This window comes from Vanessa atalanta, chromosome 3 (assembly GCF_905147765.1).
Source record: "Vanessa atalanta chromosome 3, ilVanAtal1.2, whole genome shotgun sequence".
NCBI classification, from domain to species: Eukaryota; Metazoa; Arthropoda; class Insecta; order Lepidoptera; family Nymphalidae; genus Vanessa; species Vanessa atalanta.
In genome coordinates, this window is record NC_061873.1 from 3,958,968 (window position 1) to 3,981,230 (window position 22,263).

General features: G+C 31.8%; 2 protein-coding genes across 3 annotated transcripts in view; one reads left to right on the top strand and one right to left on the bottom strand.

Annotated features, from left to right (window-relative positions):
- LOC125077140 (mitoguardin) overlaps positions 1–22,263 on the bottom strand; it is a 48,886-nt gene that overhangs the window by 18,158 nt on the left and 8,465 nt on the right. The window lies entirely within an intron of this gene.
- Positions 1–22,263, top strand: part of LOC125077143 (protein unzipped) — a 40,874-nt gene that overhangs the window by 8,195 nt on the left and 10,416 nt on the right. Inside the window, exons 2-4 of one of the 2 annotated variants that reach the window (XM_047688968.1) lie at positions 16,294–16,504; positions 16,584–17,641; positions 19,930–19,931. In XM_047688968.1, coding sequence (XP_047544924.1) covers positions 16,303–16,504; positions 16,584–17,641; positions 19,930–19,931 — 1,262 coding nt within the window. In that variant the 5' untranslated portion in view covers positions 16,294–16,302. Of the gene's footprint in view, positions 1–16,293; positions 16,505–16,583; positions 19,509–19,929; positions 19,932–22,263 lie in introns of those variants that run through there. The other variant, XM_047688967.1, reaches the window with a different exon arrangement.

The window sequence follows — 22,263 nt, forward strand, 5'->3', positions numbered from 1 at the left end:
GGTTATGCTTCATATGAGAAAATATTTAAAAAAAAAATTGTTTTGAATTTTTATATAATATAAATAATCGTTTAATAGATTACATAAAGTCGACATAAATAATATTACGACAGATTGTTTAAAGTTTTCAATATATTTGTAAAGTAAACGAATACACATAGCTTGTTGACTTGTTTAAGAAGCTTTAAAAACTCTCAATGTCAAGACAAACAAACACTCTGATTCACTCACAAGACGTGAATAGGTACATCACGAAAAATTACACTTTAATATCTCACTTAGATCCATTTAGAAATCTGATATACGAATATTTCAAATCATATTTAGTGTACCTATTGCGATTTATGTTTATGTAAGGAGATGTAGAGGTGCCTTTAAACAGGCAAATAGCTCGCTAGTGTTGCAACTTGCGACATCTCAACAGGAGACGTGTTGAGTTTAACAAGCTCTTGACTTGTACGCTACCGCAAGGGTCGTACGCGTGCACTGACTTGGCCAAAGGGTACTTTACTTCCACCAGACGAGCACAAACATCGCGTGCCTGGCTTTAGGTACGGAATCAAAAAGTTTACCGTAATAAGAAAAGAAGTTGAAGACAACTTCCTCGACCGTAAATTTTACTCGTCTTAGGCACGTTTTGTTCCTTTTCGCTAAATATTGTAGATTAAAAATGTACTTTTGCTTGTTTGTTTTTAAGTGTACATAAGATATCATAATATACTTTTAGAAGTAAATGTAATGATGCTATTGAAAAAAAAATCGCTAGTGCGTAACTCAATTAAATGTCTATATCAGTATAACATTAAAGATTAAAGGTGAAATCATTTATTTTTGGATATCAATGATCATAAACCGTGTACTCGAAGTTCAAGAGGCCGTTCGCGACCCACGTCCGTAGCAATAAACTATGCATCTTTATTGTTATTGCTGTAGTATTACGCTAATATTTATAAACAATTTAAAATGCAATACAAAACAAATACCTACGACTTTGATTATATTCGTATCTTATGTAACTGTTGCAAAATCGTTTAGATAGTATAAGCTGTAAGGAAATCTCAGGGCGACATATGAAATTACAAACAATATTTTTTCGGCATATCACATTACGAATGCACTCCGAGTGTGACTCCCGTTAGCCCATGCTTCACCGGTCAACCATTTCTTATTACGTACATTATAATCTAACAAGGATCGGTGATGTAGAGTAACATAATTATGTTATTTTTTATACGTATATCAAATCTCCTTGGAATAAAATTAATTCGGTATAAAATCTAAGTTTGTTTAATTGATGCAATCAGCTTAATTGAAATCTAATGGGCCTTACTTAAAAGGAAAAACATGAAAAAAATAATCGTTAACGTTTTTAAATCATACGCGGCGATACGAACAACCTTATAGTAATTACAAATTGTAATACGTAATACTTGGTACAACTACAGTCATTTTACGGTCTTAAATGATTGATCGTTGTACCTCGACCTCATGACTATATAGAATGACGTCGTACTATATTATATAGTATTAAGGATGCAATAACAAATAATAATAATATAATATAACTCAAATAAATAGTAAATATTACGACACGCTTATTCATACGTCAAAGAATTAATTTCCTGTCGATATTACAAATAAAACCTATTTTTCCCACTTAAACGCACGAAATGCATCATCAAGTCGTCTTTACTCTTTTTTATAAATGAAAACATAAATGCATTGTTCCTTTATCGAAGCTGTCGACCAATAATAGTTCCAAACGCTTTATATAAAACCTTTTCAAACGTCAAGTTGAGTATCTTAAGAACGCTTAAAGTATGTACTTCGTATAACGAAGCTTAGTGGTAAAGCGTATAGCGTTTTATTTATATACCCACGTTATCATGAAATGGCAGAGGTCCGTTCATTTGTATTTCATATGTTAACCGCTTTCCAGTTAAGATTTGCGAATGTATTGAGCATTGAAGATGCGATGGTGACCGATGAGTCATCACAATGAGCCGCGTTCATCGACCCGCCCTCACGACTTGAAGCCGTTATCGTTAAATTGCTCTTACCGTATTTTTGCAACGAACTCCGAAATAGGTACTATAACCAAATAAAGCACTACAATATAAGTTCTTACAAATTACCAATTGAATTTGATAATAGTCACAGATTACTACGAGTATATACGATGGCAAATAATCTTATTGATTCATTCTTCCCAGTCCATGTTGAGTCACTATAACGCAAGTGACGTCATTAAAACTGGAGATCATAGTAGTAGAGTCGTTTTATACCCTTTGCTAGTGCACGTATTAGTCACGAGATATAAATGTGTTTTCAAGTTATAGCAGCATAGAACAATGAGACCTGTAACGCATTTATCTCAATTGTGTTCGAAACTTTTGGAGGTTGCCATTGTTTAATGGTTCTGTTTATAAATTACTCTGTGTCGTAGAAATATTATTTAAAATTTTGAAGTATATTTATTTTACGTAAAAATTTTGATAAAGACAAGATCGTTTGCGAGTTTTTTTGCGAAGTGGCGTCACAAATTCTCTAATTTATACCAACTATTACTATGCTACAGATAATGACAATATCACCTACAGAAACGCGTCTTCCTTAACTTCATACTGAATGACCAAACACACTCATTATGTTTGAGAACGAGGAGTTTCTATCCTATTATACGCAAATGTGGATATACTATCCGCCATGAAACCACTAATTTATTTCCCATCCAGAGGATTAGTTAAATGCAATAGAATTCAATGTTGGATGTTATGATTTTAATAAGCGTTCGTGGCTCTACACTTCAGCTTGTTGAGGACAACTTCGACAGAGTTAGGAAGTTAATTAGTGAGATATTGCGGTGTTTATTAGAGCAGTCTGTTTGGGTTAAGTTAGGCGACAGTAATTAACGCAGAGTTTGAAAGGGTTCGGTATTATACAAAAAGCTGCCTCGATTTTCTACAGTTATTGCCTATATATCAAAGAAACGTGCCGTTTTTATTACCGATCCTCTTTTGTTTTGATTAGAACCAAAAAATCTAAGGATTAATGAACAGTAGTTTCTTTGTTTAGTTTTATAATAATTTTATTTAGTAGCCCGATTATCCATTACCAGTAAAGTAAACTTTTAAAAGGTATTTTATTTCCTACTTAACAGAATCTGTAATGACGTCGAGATAAAATCAAACATGCTCTGAGTGAGCCCGAAGATCGGGAACTGTGGCACATTTACATTTTGCTTAGTAATTCCGGGACCCTGTTGGCAATAAATACGTAATGTACCGATATCGATTACAGGGCAAAGGAGGGGTGTTTTTATTACACAGCAGGTATGACATCAGCGAAAGCTAAAGTTTGCTCTTGACATAAATTCCAACGGAGAAAAGGGAACAATGACGCCATAAATTAACATATATTAAGGGCATAACATATTATGACGTATATCGAATTTATAATAATTTTACTTATATATATTAAATTCAGGAGTGCAATACTAGCTACAATAAAAAAATTAATTGAATTTAGTCGAGACACGGGGATAAACTAATGAGCAAGTAAAGCGACCCTCCGGACTGGTTAGGTAGTGTTAGAGGGTACTGAGATTTTGAATAAATAAAATGCAATTAAAAACAGGGAGTGTAAACACAATCCGACCCTCGTGACGAGAGGTAGTGTATAAAATATTGATGTAATAATGTATTTGTTTCCAACATTTTTGAAAGACGATTATTAATTAATCGAAATATATATCAAAATTACTTATTTTTATAAAACATTTGTCATTTACTTATGTTATCAACTCCCACAGTCTCTAAGCTGAGTAGACTAAGAATTAGCTTTAAATGTTTCACTAATTTGTAGCCACTGAACATAAAATAAATAGCCACGTGCAGGGAGTTTCCATGGCAACTGAAGAAACTACGTCGTTTACATCCCCTGCCGTTTTCGATCCGTGCTGACGTTTCTACTGTTTCTACGTATACAGAGTCTAGTAACAAAGTAGATCACACGTAATTCAACAACTGTTAAAAATCAAAGAGAATTTTAACTATTATAAGTGTTCCTCCTATGAATCTTATCTTAAAATAAAAAGCTCACCATTAATAAGAAAATTATTTAAAAATTGGTTTCTGAGAAAACGTAATCGATTTCATTTATGAATTAAATAATGCTTATAGAAACATCATTTTGAATTTTGAATTCAATAGCATGCATTACAGATTAAAAATCTTCAATGTAATATATTTCTACAAGCTTTTCAAATCATTGACCCGTAATAATAACTCCATTGAACAAAGGGCCGGCAGATTACGCCAGGCAATTTGGGATTCGGAGGGCGGGGGCGGCTCAGACCTCTCTTATCTTAACTCGGATGACGTATGTTATATTTCATATCGAATTCTGAATATTTTAAATACAACACTTTACTCCTGTAATAATTATCAACCAAACACAACCTAAAAGTCTTCGAGAGACTACCTATCTGCGAGCTATTTGTAATAGAAATATAAAATTTACAGTTTGTTTTTTTATGTATGTTTGATCTGTTTTACATAAAATGTGAGGGGAGATACTATGTCTGAATACGTCACTAGGTTTGGCCAAACGATGAAATCGTTTAGTGGTTCGCCTGAAATACATTATGTCCCTTCGGTTATTTGAACCCTGTGAGTGTGTGGTGTGTTTTGATCGGATTCCCCCATTGGAAATCCCTACACCCATGTGCACTTTTGTGGTTAATTGGACAATTTCGCAGGACAGTAATGTGTAGCGCAATGTTTTGACTATCGTTCACAAATATTTCGAAATGTATGTATAGTTTTATTTGTTTCATTTGATTGTATACACTATTAGAAATAATATAAAGAATATAGTTAAACATTCTTAGAAAAAACAGTTTGATTCACTATTCTCGTTGTAAACACTAAAAATTCCGTTAACGTATTGTACATTTGATTAATCTTATCGTCAACTTGTAAGTGGAAACAAAAGATTGGAAAAATAGAACGGCGTCCATAAAAGTTCCTATGTAATTGAAATGCGACCTGAAATCAACACTATCGAGACTGAAGGAAAGGAGACTGCTCCAATTGACTGCAAGATAAATCTTATTAATACACTTACAAATGTATGGTCTGATTTCAAGACTAATTAATGGCCTATTCATCTTGATTATGGATATGTTAAACTGCGCAAATCTATTATTTTTAATTACGTAGGACAAATATCACTTTAACGAAAATCGGAAACAAAATAAAGTTAACGTCTGTAGGAAATGAATAGGTCGGTTAAAGACACTTATTAAATTCGAGAAGTTGAGACATTGTAGGTATACAAAGACGCTGGTATCTGGTTTCTAAGTATTCATTGTAACAAGTCACAATGGGTCCGTTGCCGTGGCGAAGGCCAAACCACCGCTGCATAACGACTGCATTATCACACAAGTCGGTGCAATGTGTCGCGTTTAAACCAATGATAACGATTTAACCACACATCTATTTTGTGAAACCGCATGCAATTTTGTGTAAATTAATGTTAAAATATGTAACCTCATTTGTTAAACCCATGTAAAAATTGTGTGTATACAGTTATTTACTATAATGCAATCCTCTTTAAATATATCTATCCTTGAGTAATTTTAACCCTTACATTGAAAGAAGAGGTAGTTACTGTTGATGCGGTAAATTAATTGTGCGGTAACCAAAAGCAGTTTCAATTCCATTGCATTTGGTTAACCACAAATGCAGCTTTAATAGAATATCATCCGCAGCTTTCAGATAGGATACGACAGATGGATGTAAAACGGCTTAATTGATGTAAAAAGAAAGGTTTATCTTAATTGACGATATATTTGCAAGGTTTAAAATAGACAAGACTACAGTACTACTAATTAGAGCCTTAATTGGATGTTGTTAAAGTGCAACGTCTAATCATGTAGCATGTTATGAATAGTGGTTAGGTTTTGGTATAATTCTTTGATAAAAAATATAAATTATGTATTAATCCCGATTGCCTTCCCTAAATATTATCAGTATTAAGAAATACGGAGTGCATCTGTGATTGTGCAAACACTTGGGGCCAAAGAACATCTTCGTCGCAATTCGCAATAGGTTCTTGAGATTGACGGCCTTAATGAATTCGGTTAGGACGATACGATTACATTTATTACAGATTTATGCTTTGAATACTCTGGGTCTAAATAGTTAGGGACATGTGTATGTATTTGTGCAATTACTGGCAATATCAATATAATTATTATCACAGATTATATATTGTGCGGTACTGAATGTAGTGCCAATGCACTATGTACGATGGAGTCCTTACCATCACCTTATTTGCCCATTTGCCTTCTTATTATTTTTTTTACTTGGAACATATACAATTTATACATTTTGCGTAGAATAAATAGTAGACAAATAATTATATTAAAAAAACGATAAAACGCGCCTAATCTACAAGAAACCATTTCATAAGTACCTATGGATTTTTAAATTGAATAGTGCGAACAATTTTAAAACTAATCGATGATGGAATGCTAATGAATAGGAAATCGACGTATCGAACCGAGTCGCGACGTGCAAAAAACGACAAATTGAAAAATTCAATGGAATTCTTCAGTGATGTCATCACTGCTCTAAAAATAGTCCGTTTCACAACTGGTTCGGGAGCGTGTGCCCACTGTTATCCTGCTAAGAGACAGGATGAAATAAACAAGTCGCAATTTGACGAATGCACTTGATAGGAATTTCTTACGTCAAAAATATTTCTAACCAAAAATGATTAGAACTTCATAAGACATGTTAATCAACATATTAAAAACTTATTTGAAATTGATGATAAACTGAGAAAGGAACAGTGTATTTTGACGTGAATTGTACAATGGCTTTGTATTAGTTTAAGTGACATTAAAATCAAAGTTATTATAGTAAGCTAAAGGTATACCGTAAAGATAAAGCCTTTACCAATAAGTTTATTTTTCACTCTCGAATTTATCAACGATTATAATAAAATTGATATTGTTTTTTATAGATCGTCTATCATTAATAAAAAATAAAAATATTGATATAGGAAAAAAACACAGCGTCATTCATTGCTGGGACAAATTTATCGCGCATCACTGTTCCAAGGTGATAATGTAGAAAAATATTTAATAAATAGTGTTATATAAGTGGGCCAGCGTGTCGACTGTCGTCAGCATGACAGTATCATAAGTGCTACTATTATCGACAATCAGACGACCTTGCAGCTCGTTGTGGCAAATCGTGGGGAGCCAGATTGTCATCCTCCATTCCGGCATCCGCCTTACGTGCATTTTTATTATGTTATTCATACCGCGTAATTTTTTTATGATTTGACGTTACAATTGACGTTAGATGCAAAAGATATAAAAAACACGATATTATTGTAGGCGCTTCAATTGTTCTGGAGGATATCGTGTAGATAAATAGGTCATTGCTGACATATCGCAGTATTAATTATGGAATAGTAACATTAATGTGCTACAAACATTCTCAGCGGGAGCAAAAATTAACTGGCTGTTTCGAAAGTTCACATGTATATATCGTTTCGTTTTTTTCTATTATTTTACTCATTATATACAAAAATATGTAATATATATTACAATATTTTTATTAAAATATATATATATATATATATATATATATATATATATATATATATATATATATATATATATATATATATATATATAATTATTTGATTTTAAATTTATTGTAAAATGCCTGACCTAGTAATTACCCCTTACACCATATTGGGGTTAATATTTATTTTCGCATTAACTACCAACATTAAATTACAATGTGCAGTCTAATGTTGCTTGACCATTAGAGCAGATATAATGATACAAGATTTATTATCTCTAAATGTAATTAGTCCCGAGCTTGATTTATCACTTACTTTTGCCTTTAAATGAGCCCTCGCCATTTATCTATATTGAATTGCGGTCGTCGACACTCAGAAGTTTTAATGACAATAATAATAAACCTATATTCATTAAAAACTACAATGTGAATTTTTAGTCACGCTTTCGAAACGGAAATGTACATATTCGTTTGAATACGCACTATTTTATCCTGTAAATCTCCCAACACCGTCACGCTTCGCAAGCTCTGCTGATTGCTGTTGATACCTTGACTGCAAGCGATAATGCATTATATTGCCCGATGTGAATTCAAATCAAAAATTACTAAAAACCCTACAAAAATATTTGAACTTTCTTTATGTATGAGTTGCAATTCGATACTAGTGGCGCCTCCATTAATGTATTGGATACTGACATCGCTATTCAGGGCACGTGCAGACCATTGCGTGATGACTAGCGGCAAGTCTACAACACTTACGGTTACTAACCAGCTATTAGCGTCTGTAACATTAATAGATAAAACCAGTGTAGCAGATAAAGTAAATGCATAATTTATTGTATGAAAATATAAAGATAGCATAGTTTTAATTATAAAACGATGTAGTTGAGAACGTCTGAATTGGCTAACGCTGAGCGATCATTTAATTGTATTGTCAAGTACGTCTAGAGCGCGAGTTACGTCGACAGCGCGAGGCAAACCCGCATCCTATTGTTTTAAGAGCTTTACACTGATACGAGTATGACTGTTATGAATGAGTCAGTTGCGGTTACCCTAAGCTATCTACGTTTTATGTGTAAAGAACAGTTAGGCTCGCAAACAACATCAAATACACGATCGGTCTAATATTTACCTTAATTATCTCTTTAATAAAATCAATTATTCTGACCTCATTTCTAGGATAACTTTGAAACGGTTGTAGCTTTGTTATCTTTATTTGAAAATATTCATAGTATATTGTTGAGAACGTAACACAATAACATCATCATTGCGAAATACTGTTAGTAGAGCATAGAGCACAGCATTCTACTGGATATGAAATGACTCTTCGCGCATAGTGTTATTCCCACGCTATCAGCTGGTTCATGCGCCGGTGCGTAAGCGCAGCAACCCGCAACACCGAGTACCGAACACGTCACTGACGCGGAGCATATTGGCGCCAGATAACTGCAACGCAAACTTTGATTTCTTATACGTACATATATGTAGTAATGGTTTTATATATAAAGTAAAATTTTAATTTTTTTAATTAAGAAGTATAAATTACTCGTGTCAAAACACAATTTAAACAAAATTCACGTCAATTTTGTTAACAATTGCTAAATTATTGTAAATTGTATCTAAAAGTAGCATAAAATCGTTTGCGGATATGAAATTTTTGTACTGTTAATGTATTCGATTGTACAACGGCAGACACAAACAATAATAAAGAGAACAATATAGGGAATGATTTATTGACAGTTAGCCAGTAGGCGGCGCCGCCTGGGAGAGCAATTTACACTGCCGCAAAAAGTCACCGGCAGATTGGCACAGTGTATTGTCACTTGTCGCAAGTTAAATTATAGTTTAGAGTTGACTTCTCTTTGAGTGCAACTAGCGGATCAATGTACGGTATGACGTTCAATTAAACTACATACAGTATCTTGTGAAGGTAAAGATTCCAAACGAGACGATTCTTCATTTAATGAATGAACATTTCTTTCGTTAGTTATGTTTAAATGTAACAGTTATTGTATTCGATAGATAGAGTAATGGCACCCACACAACGGTTATTCTAACCGGTTTAAGATGAGTGAGCGGTGAGCCACAGTATTTACAAACACGAGGGTCGAAATAGGTGCTACTGTAAGTACAAAAAGTCATGTGTGTAAATATGCACTATAGAGAAGAGTGAAAAAAGTGTTTTTAATGATGTCTTATTAGTACATTAATCATATTTTTCCTCAGCTATTTCATAACATTAAACTCATCAATAAAACATTGTAATAAGACTTTTTAAGGTCGACGTCGCTCATGATATATCACATTTATTACTATCCCGGTGAGTTAATAAAGTAATTGTATAGGAAAGTATGTCAGAGTAAAATTCGATCTCATTACACTAGCTATTGAGATGTGATCCGATAACAAAACCACCATAATTACCTAACTGTACCGACTGACGAAGTTCAAAGTCATGATGGTACCGGCATTGTTCTTGGACAAATTGTGTGAAATTTCGACAGGCCATTCTCATTAAATTACAACTTTTCTAGAAGGGAAACATACTTGGATAATGCAATAACAAAATACTTAACACCTAAGTATTTACATAAACGTCACATCGCTCAGTGGTAAATCAACAAGCCAGGCTTCGGTCAAAGCAAGCACTAGTGATAATATATGTATGCATGAATATGATAATTGGCCATAATGTGACGCGAGCAAATACATAATTCTATCTCGTTCTATTATAAATAATAAACTTCCTACATGATTTAAAGTAAAAATGTTATTTAAGATGCAAGTGTTAATTTACCTTCATTGTTCTATTATTTATTTTTGTTAAAATTGAATAAATAAAATAGTAAAAGTCTGGGTGAAAATATTGAACACTTTACGCGCAGAATTTAATTAGTTTAATACCTAAGCCAATTCAATTCGCGTAGAGCTGACGTTAATGGAATAAAGGAGTAAAAGCTTAGTGCTGTTTCTCTTTGCAAAAGGAACAAAGATAAGTTACTTTCTAGGTATTCAGTCGACGGTGAGACTAAGGACCGACTTGTAAGGCTTTCAATTAACTATAACCTTCCACGAGATTAAATGTAATGACACTATGATGACATTTTTGAAATTTACATTCTAAGAAACACCTATTATGGATTTGATTTTATGCTAAAGATATTATAGAGAATTACCAAGGATTATGATAAAGAAAGCAATGTGGTGCACCTAAGCCTATTCCGTATTAAACGGGCGTCACTAATCCTGTACTTTATTGATTGCTTCTATACAAATAATGCGATTACTTTGCAAGCAGTCCACTTTGGAGAAGGGTCGTTTTTCACATGCGTGCGGCTATGCGAAAGGGCTATAAAATATATCCATAAAAATATATTTGAAATTCTTTAATTCAAAAGACATAACAGCAAATTACATTATGCTTACTTTATATATTTTTTTTTTGGTTAAATTCATATTAGTAAAGTACATATTATTTACCCAAACTTTTTATTAAAAACCTTTGTTAAACTGGCCAATAGGCAATGGCAGTGGGCGCTGATGGTAAGTGATCAGCATCCAGGCATTAGCGATGTTAGAAATATCAACCAATGTACCACCAACCTTGGGAAGATGTCTCTTGTGTCTGTTGTGACACTGGGTAACTCACCCTTCAAACCGGAAATAACAATAACGTTGCTCTTTGGCAGTAGAATATGAACCCAGACAGGCTTGAACAAAGCTCTACCACCAAGTAATATAACACACTATTTATATTATTATAATGACTTATTTTATCTGTATTTTTTTAGTTTAATTTTAATAATCTGTAAGTGATTGTACACACTTTTGATGAACGGTATACAATATAGCAATACAACTATGAAGCCAGAGTATCACAGTGTCAAGCGACTCGCGATACATAAATCACGGCCATCTGTCATTATTACACCGTTCGTTCTTTGAGAGCTTTCATAATAATAAGTACTTTTTGTACTTCACTCAACGAAGGCGATTAAGATTAGCTGACGTTCCTTTCGTTGAAATTAATTATTAAGATAAGTAAATATACAATCACGTCTTTTTAAACTGAGGTATACAAAAGTAGAGCCGAAACATTTCGAATTTTTGTACATATAAAATTTAAATATTTAAATTAGATTCGGATTCTTACGTTTTTGCATTTAAATGTTGCAATTTGCATTATTGTAATATGCATCAGTTGACAAATGACATTGACATTGAAATATACGAACGTGCGTAAGTTTTATAGACTATGTAATAGTTAAATAATCGTAAATACAGACGACCTCCAGCTGACCACGTACTGGTGTAATAACGATTACTATAAAAGTTATATTATTGACCAGAATGTGAATAGTAAACACAATGATATCATCTCTATGACGATACCATAATAGAAAATTATTAGATTAAACATGCGATTATTATTTATTTACAACAAAATACGTCAATATTATTAAGCATTTATTAAATAATAACGTCAAATATATATAATAATTAAATGGTCAATCACTCTGCTAGATAATCACTCAAAGCTTGTATATGTGATATGGATGTTGAGATGTTAAACTATGTACATAACTACATATGCGTATATAGAAATTACAGCATACAGCATTTACGTATATTAACACAAAAGAAGGATTAATGATTTAAATGTAATAAAACTCTTCGTTGCTAACTAATTTCCACATAATCATTTTTTATATTACTAGCCGTTACTTATGTGTCTGTTTGAATTAAATTAATTCTATTTTTAAATGATAGTTAGGTTGTCAATTAAAGTTACCGGCCATTGGCAGTAACCTAAAATAATTTGTACTTAGTTTAAAAAAAAATTCCTTGGTAGTTCCTCAGGATATAATAAAATAAGACATTAAACAATACCAGTATGTATAAAACCATCTGCGTAGCTCTATCAGCTTCTTGTATGCATATCTAGAGATATGTCTGTAGATCGAGCAATTGTTCGTAACAAGTGAGGAGGACTCAAACAAGAGATTTCCTTGTTTTATTGGAAGTGGTGTTTCCCCTCGTCACGTCGGGTGTTACACAAGCAGACGATTCAAGAACATTGTGTTGGAAATTGGTATTTCTAAAACGTAATCTAAACGGATATAGTCGTTGGTTTCTTTATGAACGTTTAGGTAATAACGACAAAATTAGCAAAATAATATTTACTCTTTCTAAATGTGGGACAAGGCAATACAATTCGTTACGGATAACAAGTTAATTATTGATTTTTTTTTTCGTTTGTCAGTTCCATAAGTAAACGTTATCCGTTATAAACATCGTACAATACTCACATACACTGGCATGATATGAATTTCTACTTAATAATAGTAATTACATAGAAATATGCTGATGTAATTTTCAAACGTTTCGATCATAATTCATTCTGCGTCCGGGATGTAAATAATTGAATGGAAAATGTCTATATATTTTTTAGTAGCAAAACGACCGGATTTTTTTTGTAACTTAACAATACTACTGAACAACAAAGTCGATGTACATTATTTATCTAGTGATACTAATCAATACACATATTACTATAATATAATAATAACTAGACTCGAAGATGACCTAACCGCTAACAATGGCGCCTATAAGAATTGTAGCGTCTCAATAATATTAATTAATTTCCTACTTATATCTCATAACCCGCCTACGCCGTAAATGCCACAACGCATCACATTATATTTCAATGCTAAGATAACCTTTGGCATTGGAGACATTTTTATAAAACGTTGTTTTAAAAGGGACAGACTAATTGTGAACGTTACAAATATTTATGTTTGTTCCCAATGTTCGTTATCATAGGCAAATTAGTATCACTTTAAGTCCGCAATAAACTTATCTGCTCGTATTATAAGTATTAGAAGGAGCTTTAGTAATTCGCTGGTATTTTTTATAATAGACAGGTGCTATTAAAATGCTCACAATGCGGTTAACCATGGCGCTGACCTCAAATAAATGGGATGGCAAGCGAATTATGATGATTATAGTATTCAAGTTTTTTTTTTATTCAAGCACTCTAGCTAAGCACAAAACATTCTGCCAATGTCACTTGATTACTTGTTTTTTTTTTATTGATTCGGTATTAAAGATATTTTTCCTTATTAATATCACAATTATATAAATCAAAATTTATACAAAGTCATGACTAACTATATCACAACAAAATATAAAGTATTTAATATAAATTAAAATCTATTATACGTAAAATCAAATTTAAAACGTCGTAATTTATATTAACTTAGTTTTTTATCACTGATCTCGCATTGACATTGTTATATTTTTTATTTTAAGCAATTACGGAACTATTACGTCATGTTCAAAAATAACTCTTACCATGAACATTTGAAGGTGAATATTTGATATTGTCACGTTATGGTTTTTATATGGCGTGCTACCTACAGAAACAATCTACTTATCTATAATAACTGTGCGTTGTTTTAATGAGTATCTAGTGTTCTAAAGTTTTTGCTCTGGCCGAAACCTAAGCAATATATCAATACTTGATTAAATAACAAACAGACAGGGCGTTAGGATTTGTGTCGGAGTAAATGGCCCGTGTCAATCCTCAATTGAACTTATTAATTGAATTAAATCCATTGGTTACGATGCCAACTATAATTTATTAGTTATTAAGATTTATTATGTTATCTGGGATTTTTCTGATGTTTTATTTTTAATCTGCTGAATTATTTTTAAATGTCGATCACTTAAAACGACAGATCTACTATTTTGTTACAATATTTCATATAATCAGTAAAATCAATCAAAATCTTCAACATTTGAATTTGATTAAATAACCTACGTTTCTTGTCTATTACACGTGATATGCAGAATATTTTGCGTTCAATACTCTAGCGTGGATACTCGCAAGACAAAAAAATACTTTAGCTATCCTCGATGTTTATGAAATTAAATCGTTCATTTAAATAAAGGTCAAATTGGACTGTTCTAGTAACGTCAATCATAACATAATCCTCTACCTAAACGACCTCTGAAAATATATAACGAAGTAACCCTGAAATGTGGAATTATTTAGAATAAATTAAAGGCTTTTATTTTAAACCGGTTCCAAAATGAGATAAATTTCTATGTGTGCGCAGCAACATGTAACTAAGTACATATAAACATGTGTAATCAAAATGTGTAAATCACATGTGTGTGTTAAATTATTTTATGATATAAAACGTGCTTGACGACAACAATACGAAAAAAAAAAACGGAAAAACGTGACTATTCGCTAACTGTGAATCTGTAGACTAGTCCATTCTATTAACTTTGAAGATGTTTATGTGAAAATAAATCTTACCCTCTTGATTTACGCTAGATACAGTGCGATGGGGTAGATAGGATACGGTATTTGTGTACGGGTTTTATTTAGTAAAATATATTTCGGATATTATTGATATTAGCTAAGTTATTTATAGTACATGAAAATATAAAGTAACCTTTAAAACGGACGTTGGTTGCATTCGATCGATTTGTTTGGCGCCATCGAGTCCACCCTACGCGTGACGTGTATAACTCTGCTTGTACATAGGTAAATATTCAGGAAACATAAGAATATATGTGCCTAAATAAGAAGTTACAAATAATATAATTCCTTTTTAAATTTTAAATGTGTTTATTATTATTTATATCCTAAGAAAGATCAGCTAGGGATACGAATCTAGGAATAAACACGTGCTGCATTTATTTTATATCATAGTATAAAATAAATGCAGTAAATAGATATATACATAAAACTGCAACTATTAAAGTAAAATTATTTATATGTTCAAAGCGTGTGATCGCATAGATTAAAGGATAAACATTAACTCGGCTATTAATATAAAAATGATGCTAAGGGCTAATGAGTTATATTATACTATGCCTACTTCGCTCAAATGTAAATTAAACGATGACAAAAAGAAAGAAATCTAAAATAAACTTCGTTTATAATATGGTCGTGTATAGAAGTTTAGTTACAAGTGTACATTTTGTTTACATTTTAACGTATTGTCTATCTGCAGGGTGTGCCCCTCGCGTAAAAGCAAAATTGCTTCGGTAACTTTGTCGCGAAAATTGAGTTTTGAAGCGATCGCACCACAACCTTGTTTACTTTAACCTACATCCGCTCACCCTTCGTATTGGCACTTAACTTCATCTTTATTCAATTTTATATGTTGATAACAAAATATACCTACATGTAGAAAAATATAGAATATCTATTATTTAAAAAAAAAAAAACAAATTAAAACGATGTTATAAAAGTTTTCGGGACTCTTTGATTATGAAATAATAAAGAAAAGTAGAACATGTTATTACAAAAGAAATGGAATTCAATGGGGACATTTCTATAGTTTGTACAATACTAAAAAATACCAATCATTCATTTATATAGTGTATATAAAATTAGTTTTAAATAAAGAAACATTTTACTTTAAACAAGGCCGTAATAATTTAGCGACAAAAATTGTTAATGTTACATTTTATTACTGAAAAAAAATACAGTAGACTAAGTTATTGGACCGAAGTTCACCTTGGCATTAAGCCAAGAGACCCAGCTCTATCTGCATTGCTTAAAATTTATTTCAATGTAAAACAAAACTGCGTTGAAGCTTAACATGAATATAAAGTCAATATTAACCCAATTTTAAAACATACATTTTATAATAATACTTGTTTACAGAAGTCAACAATGAAGAAGACGAAAAATTGTGGGAGTGGATGGTGGGTGGTGTTACTGACAGCCACGCTCGCAGTGGGGGCACTGGCTGATGCTGGCGTGGGTCTCTTTAACGCTAGACTTAAACAAGTCATCACCTCAAGCACTCTGAAGTGGGCTAACTTGAAAAAAGAAGCAATGGAATATTACGTCGCTGGAGCAGAGTCTCAGCAAGGTAAGAAAATGTAAAAAATTATATACACATATATAACAAATGTTTACTCTAACGATTACTGATTTTCATTTATTTCTAGGTCCGATATATGTGTGCAGAACTCGACATGAAGGTGATATGCTTTTGGGACAACTTAGGCCGGACTACACTTCGTGTGCCGTATCGGGAAGTAAAAGTTATAACGTATTTGAAGTGTTGGAAAATATTGAAAATGCTTCTTTAATCATGTGGAAATCGTGGAACAAATTTAACTCAAAACCTAGCGGCGCGGTTGTGGGAGATTCTTCTGGTGATTCCGTTTTTATTGGACGAATGAAAGCGGAAAGTGGATTTTCACATAACATTGGAAGAATCATTTACGAAAGTACTGTGGGATTTTTGTTTACCTTTGATGAAAAAAATAAAGAATTAGAAGAAAACAGTGGAGAAATTTTAGTAGAAATAGAACCATTGAGTTATAAATTGGAAAATGTCGAGTTGGATTTGGAGACGCAGCACGAAAGACAAACTGATCCTCAAGTGTATGAGGAACGAATTTTAAGAAACGACGGTGATGCCGGTGCCACTGTTACAACAGAAATTGAATACAAATATAACTACACTTTGTCCTGGGGACATGGTCATGGAATTGCTATTGGCTTAAATACAACCATAGAAATGAGCGACGGTACTTTATTACAACAAATAGAATGGGCTAATCCATTTTCAGAAGAAAGAAAAGAATTGTACAAATTGGAAAAATACCTTGAACCGGGAACGGCTTGCAATGTTACGTTCAGAGGTAATAATACAGATCGTGACGTGCTCTATACGGCGAAATTGGTAACATTCTACAAAGATAACAATGCGCGATCGAGACAAATGAGAGGAGAGCGAATCGAGAACACGGTTGAGGTCGAAGCAATCTACGGTGAAATTTACTATACAGTTAATAATACACTCGTGCCAACAACGACGACGACCACTACCACTACAACTTCGACGACTACAACTACTACTCAAGCCCCGGCACCACTACCACCATCGGTCGAGAAAAACGATGTCGGGATGATAATGGATAGTAACGATATTTTAGGCGATAGCGGCGAAGATATGGTAAAAGCTCCACCCGTGAAGGAAGACATCAATCGCTCCGTAGTCGGAGGCCTCGGTAGCAATCCCAACGGTGCCAGCAGCGATAGGATCATTGTCTTAACATTATTTGTATCGTTATTCGCTCTATTGCTATAAATTATTGCCACAAATATAGCTTTCCTTGTAAATAAAAAGATTATATCATTGACATTATAGTTGCTTGACGTTATTATACATGCGGCAACTAAGCTTTACGCAGTTGTTTATCGTCCGAGACAAGGCTAGTCCATCTCGGTACATTTTGTAAATAAAGAACGTTTTTGTTTACAAGACATTCCTGTTAAATATTTTCATTCCAATTGTATAAATTGAAAACATTTTAACATCTTATTGTATATAGATTTTGTAAATAGTTAAGAATATGGAAGTCGCAGAGCGACAACAAATATCTTCATTGCGAGCGATAAATTGATTTGGTTTGTTGATTGGAATAAGTAAATACAGCACTGTTACCAATCCACAGAAATCGTAGTATCGTAACCGTAATCCGTTGTATTAAGTAAAGGCTATTAAAAAACGCAAACAATTCCAATAATTTATAATACTTAAATGTAATATATTGCAAATAATGTTAAAAAAAAAAATATATCGATCTGATCATTGTAATTTAAATAGTTATTTTCGTAGCGAGAGTATAATGTACTTTATAAGTTATCTACGCATTATTTTTTTTTTGAATCATCAATTATCATAACTTGCTTAGCTTAAAATGACATGTAACGTCCTTATATAGACCTCGTTATATGTTTATCTGTATTTCTTACTCTATTTTTTACTGTTCAATGTATGAACATTCGAAACATAACGACACATAATTCCAACGGAAATATTAACGATCATTGTATTAAATCGATAACATATATCTTCATTACCTCTTTTAATTTTTATCTTGTTTGTTATTTTTAGTTATTATAAGACATAAATTTTAAAATCCAGAATGAAAGATATTATTTGTATTTTTAAAAGCTTTTAGCGGTAGATATTTAATTTATTTGTTTTAGGTTAATGAGAAAATTAATTATAAACTTAAGTTCCGTACATGTATTATTGAGAAATATTTAGACATAACTCTAACTTTGTTATTACCAAAGTTAAATTTCTTTAAAAGTCTACATAATTTTAAGAGTAATCGTTTATGAAACAGTAGCTTCCCGTTAAGCGATTCATCAGAAACGTACACCAATTAGCAAATTAAAATAAATATAAGTCTTATGTTGCTTAGCTGTGTATCGTGAAAGTGAAAAGAATAAATATTTTTATATGGACAAATGTCGAGCCGGTGCACACTTATCCCCAAAAGGTTACAAGTGCGCATCTGCCCTTACATTTATCAATATTATTATGTACGTACGCGCCCTAAAGTAATATAACATTTCGTATATCGTAGTGTCATTAATTCGAAATCACGTGTCCATAGAATTATAAAACAAATATTGTTATGTGATTTATATTTAGTATCAAAACCCGAATCTCATTATTAACGTTATTTGTAAAGATCAATATCCCACCTAGTGTAACATTATCGAGTAAGATTTAGAAATATTACAAATTATCATTGAAATGTATTAATCCAAATATAGAGTGACGTCAGACGCGTAAGCTTGTATCACATGATCGCCTGCAAAAATGTAACGATGACTCTGTATTGCAATACATAATATTTTACATAATCGTGTTAAAATCGGCATAAAAGTTTCCAAGTATTCGCCATACCTATATAAATAAATCTGTTTTATGAAACATATTTATTTATTTGCTTCTATTAGATCCTCATTGTGAAAATTCAAAATATATTCATGAATCTTTAACATCTAGATTGTTTGCGAAGCATAATTGTGATGTTCTATGTAAGTTTTGTTTTCAATCATTAAAGTGTAATTATCAAAATGTTTATTATTTATTACGAGATCCTTATTTATGTACAGTTACGATGAATTATTCTTAATTAATTAAACAGTTTTATTTATAAGTTATATGACTGAACTGAAGAAAATCTCAAAAAATAACCAATGCTAAGTGACCATCTTCGTCTTCTTCCACCGTGTTTAACTTCTGGAACTGCTACTGCGTAGACAACCATGAAATCTAAGATTTTATATCCCTTGTGCCTTTAATTACACTGTCTCGCTCACCCTTCAAACCGGAACACATTCCAAGTACTTTACTAATTGGCAATAAAATAATTAGTGTGTAGGTGGTACCCATCCAGACAGGCACCATGAATTCCTACTAAGTTACAATCATCAAAGTCTGAAATAAGATCTTCTGGTTTATCATATCATACGTTAAAGTAGTACTATTTACAGCAGTTTGTATGATAAATGTACGTCATGTTTTTACACAGAACAAGCACGCATTATATATAAATAGCCCCAAATACAATTTATATTTGAAACATCTCTTAAGATGTTTGCACTTATAAACCATTATAATTAGTAGTAGGTACATAATACATATTATATAAGACAGACAAATAAAGATATCAAATTTTTACATGTATTGATGAAAATTAATTTTAACCGATACTATCTATAGTACAGTCGCCGGTAGAAATGAAGAGCATCTAATTTGTACAATAAAAGAAAAAAGATGTGTTTGATTAGTAAGCAGCCACGAGCATTCCGACTTCAATCGACAGTTTGTCCAATTGACCTCATTTTTAACAATGCTCTTTTATAAATAGCGTATTAAAAATAAAAGAATAGGATAGTTGTTTACATTTTAAAATTGGAACTATACTTTCTCTTATACGTCTAAATTTAATGAATATTTTCGAAGATATTACAGATTTAAAATGCAGGGACATAGCTGTTTGTATTCTCAGTTCAGCTGTGAACGTTATATATAAAGACATTCTGTAGTATATTTTTTTTATTAAGCATATAAGCAATTAACGAAATTGTTACAATTTAACAAATAATTAATTTTAGAGAGCGGCTAAAAGTCACTGGCCATTTAGAGAGCAGTACTACGGCTGTATAAGAAAAAAAAAATGAAAATGGTAAACAAAATTAAAGTAAATAGTTTTGTTCCTAAGAAAAACTTTTGAATAAACGCGGAGTTTTGCGGGAGACCCACTAGTACATAATTACAGTTCAGTTTGATAACTAAAATGCGGTAGTAGATACAACATTATAAATGTTGCCGATATAAAGTTTTTTTAAAATAAAACATAATATTCTAAGCTTGATATTTTTACAATAAAGTTAAGTATGTTGATAAAGTTAGTTAAGTATTTTTTTTAAATAATATTCGAGAATAGTGGATGAAAATTATTTTGTCGTTTATTTTTATAACCACGCTAGGTAATATAAAAGTTGAAGATAGTAAAAATCGTAAACAATCATTTTTTACGATAATTTTATTCACAAATCTTACGTCATAATATAAGCAAATCTTGAAGGACTTATAGCACTAGTAATAAAACTTATCAATTTAAATTCTTGTTGAAATGAATATTCAAATAAAATTATTTTCAACATTGTATTTTATAGTTTAAATGAAGTTATAGACTTGTTTTATTGTGATAAAATATTATTTATAAAATTATTATTAAGTTACATAAATAAACAGGTGTTTTTTTTTTATCACACGACACGATGTGATCATACAAATTTTATAAATCTGAAACTTTATTTTTGTCACGCCATCACGCCCCACAATCCGTTTTGCACTTCGTAGTGCGAGATACGAAGTGAGTTCTTACAGCTTACAGGGTTACAATATCACATATCACTCCCTGACATTTCACATTCGTGTACTAAAATGAGTGTCGAGTTTATTCTTACAGAATAGTTCTACTGGAATCCTCGATTTTAAAATATAAACTGTTGTATATATTTATACCTACCTATCAATCTATTTACCCTATTATTATATTTTATTTAATAAATAATAACTGTAAGTACAAAGCTATGTTTATCTAAAAATAAGCGTTTTTAATAAAATTATTAATATCCCAATTCTTGTAATCTGTTTTTAGTTGATTTTGGCTTCCATACCATGTTAACATAGTAATTCAATCATATCATAAAACATTTTATAATTTGTCACACAAAGTAAAATAAACTAATGGACGACTAACTCGCTTTTTCATAACCTAACCCTCAATATAACGTACCTAGTATTTAAGAAACAAAATAAGAAAATGTTCAGACTATACAGGAACAGGCTTTAGGTTTGGTATTTTAATAGTTTTTTTTTCCTTACGGCTTATTGCTTTTGGGATCGCTCAATAAATCAAGCGTGATTTACTTTTGAACATAAGACCCTTCTTTACTATGTAATATGGATAAAATAAAAAATAATATTGCAGCTCCGAAACTTATTTCCGAACATCCCAAACACGGTCATTTCGACGCGTTCCAACAACGAGGGCGGGTTTACATAGCATATTATATAGTTCTTGAAATACTCAACTTCGAATATTTTCTTTCTTTGTCAAGAATTAGATTGAAGCTACAAACTGACTTACTGCTAAATTACGTATAACTCCTGTTTTCACTAAAATAGGAAACGGTTGGGTTAGATCTCATAATAATAAGTATAAATACAAGACTTAAAATTCAATCAAGAAAACAAAGCAATATAATATATAGTAGTTAATGGAAGAGCAAGTTATGACC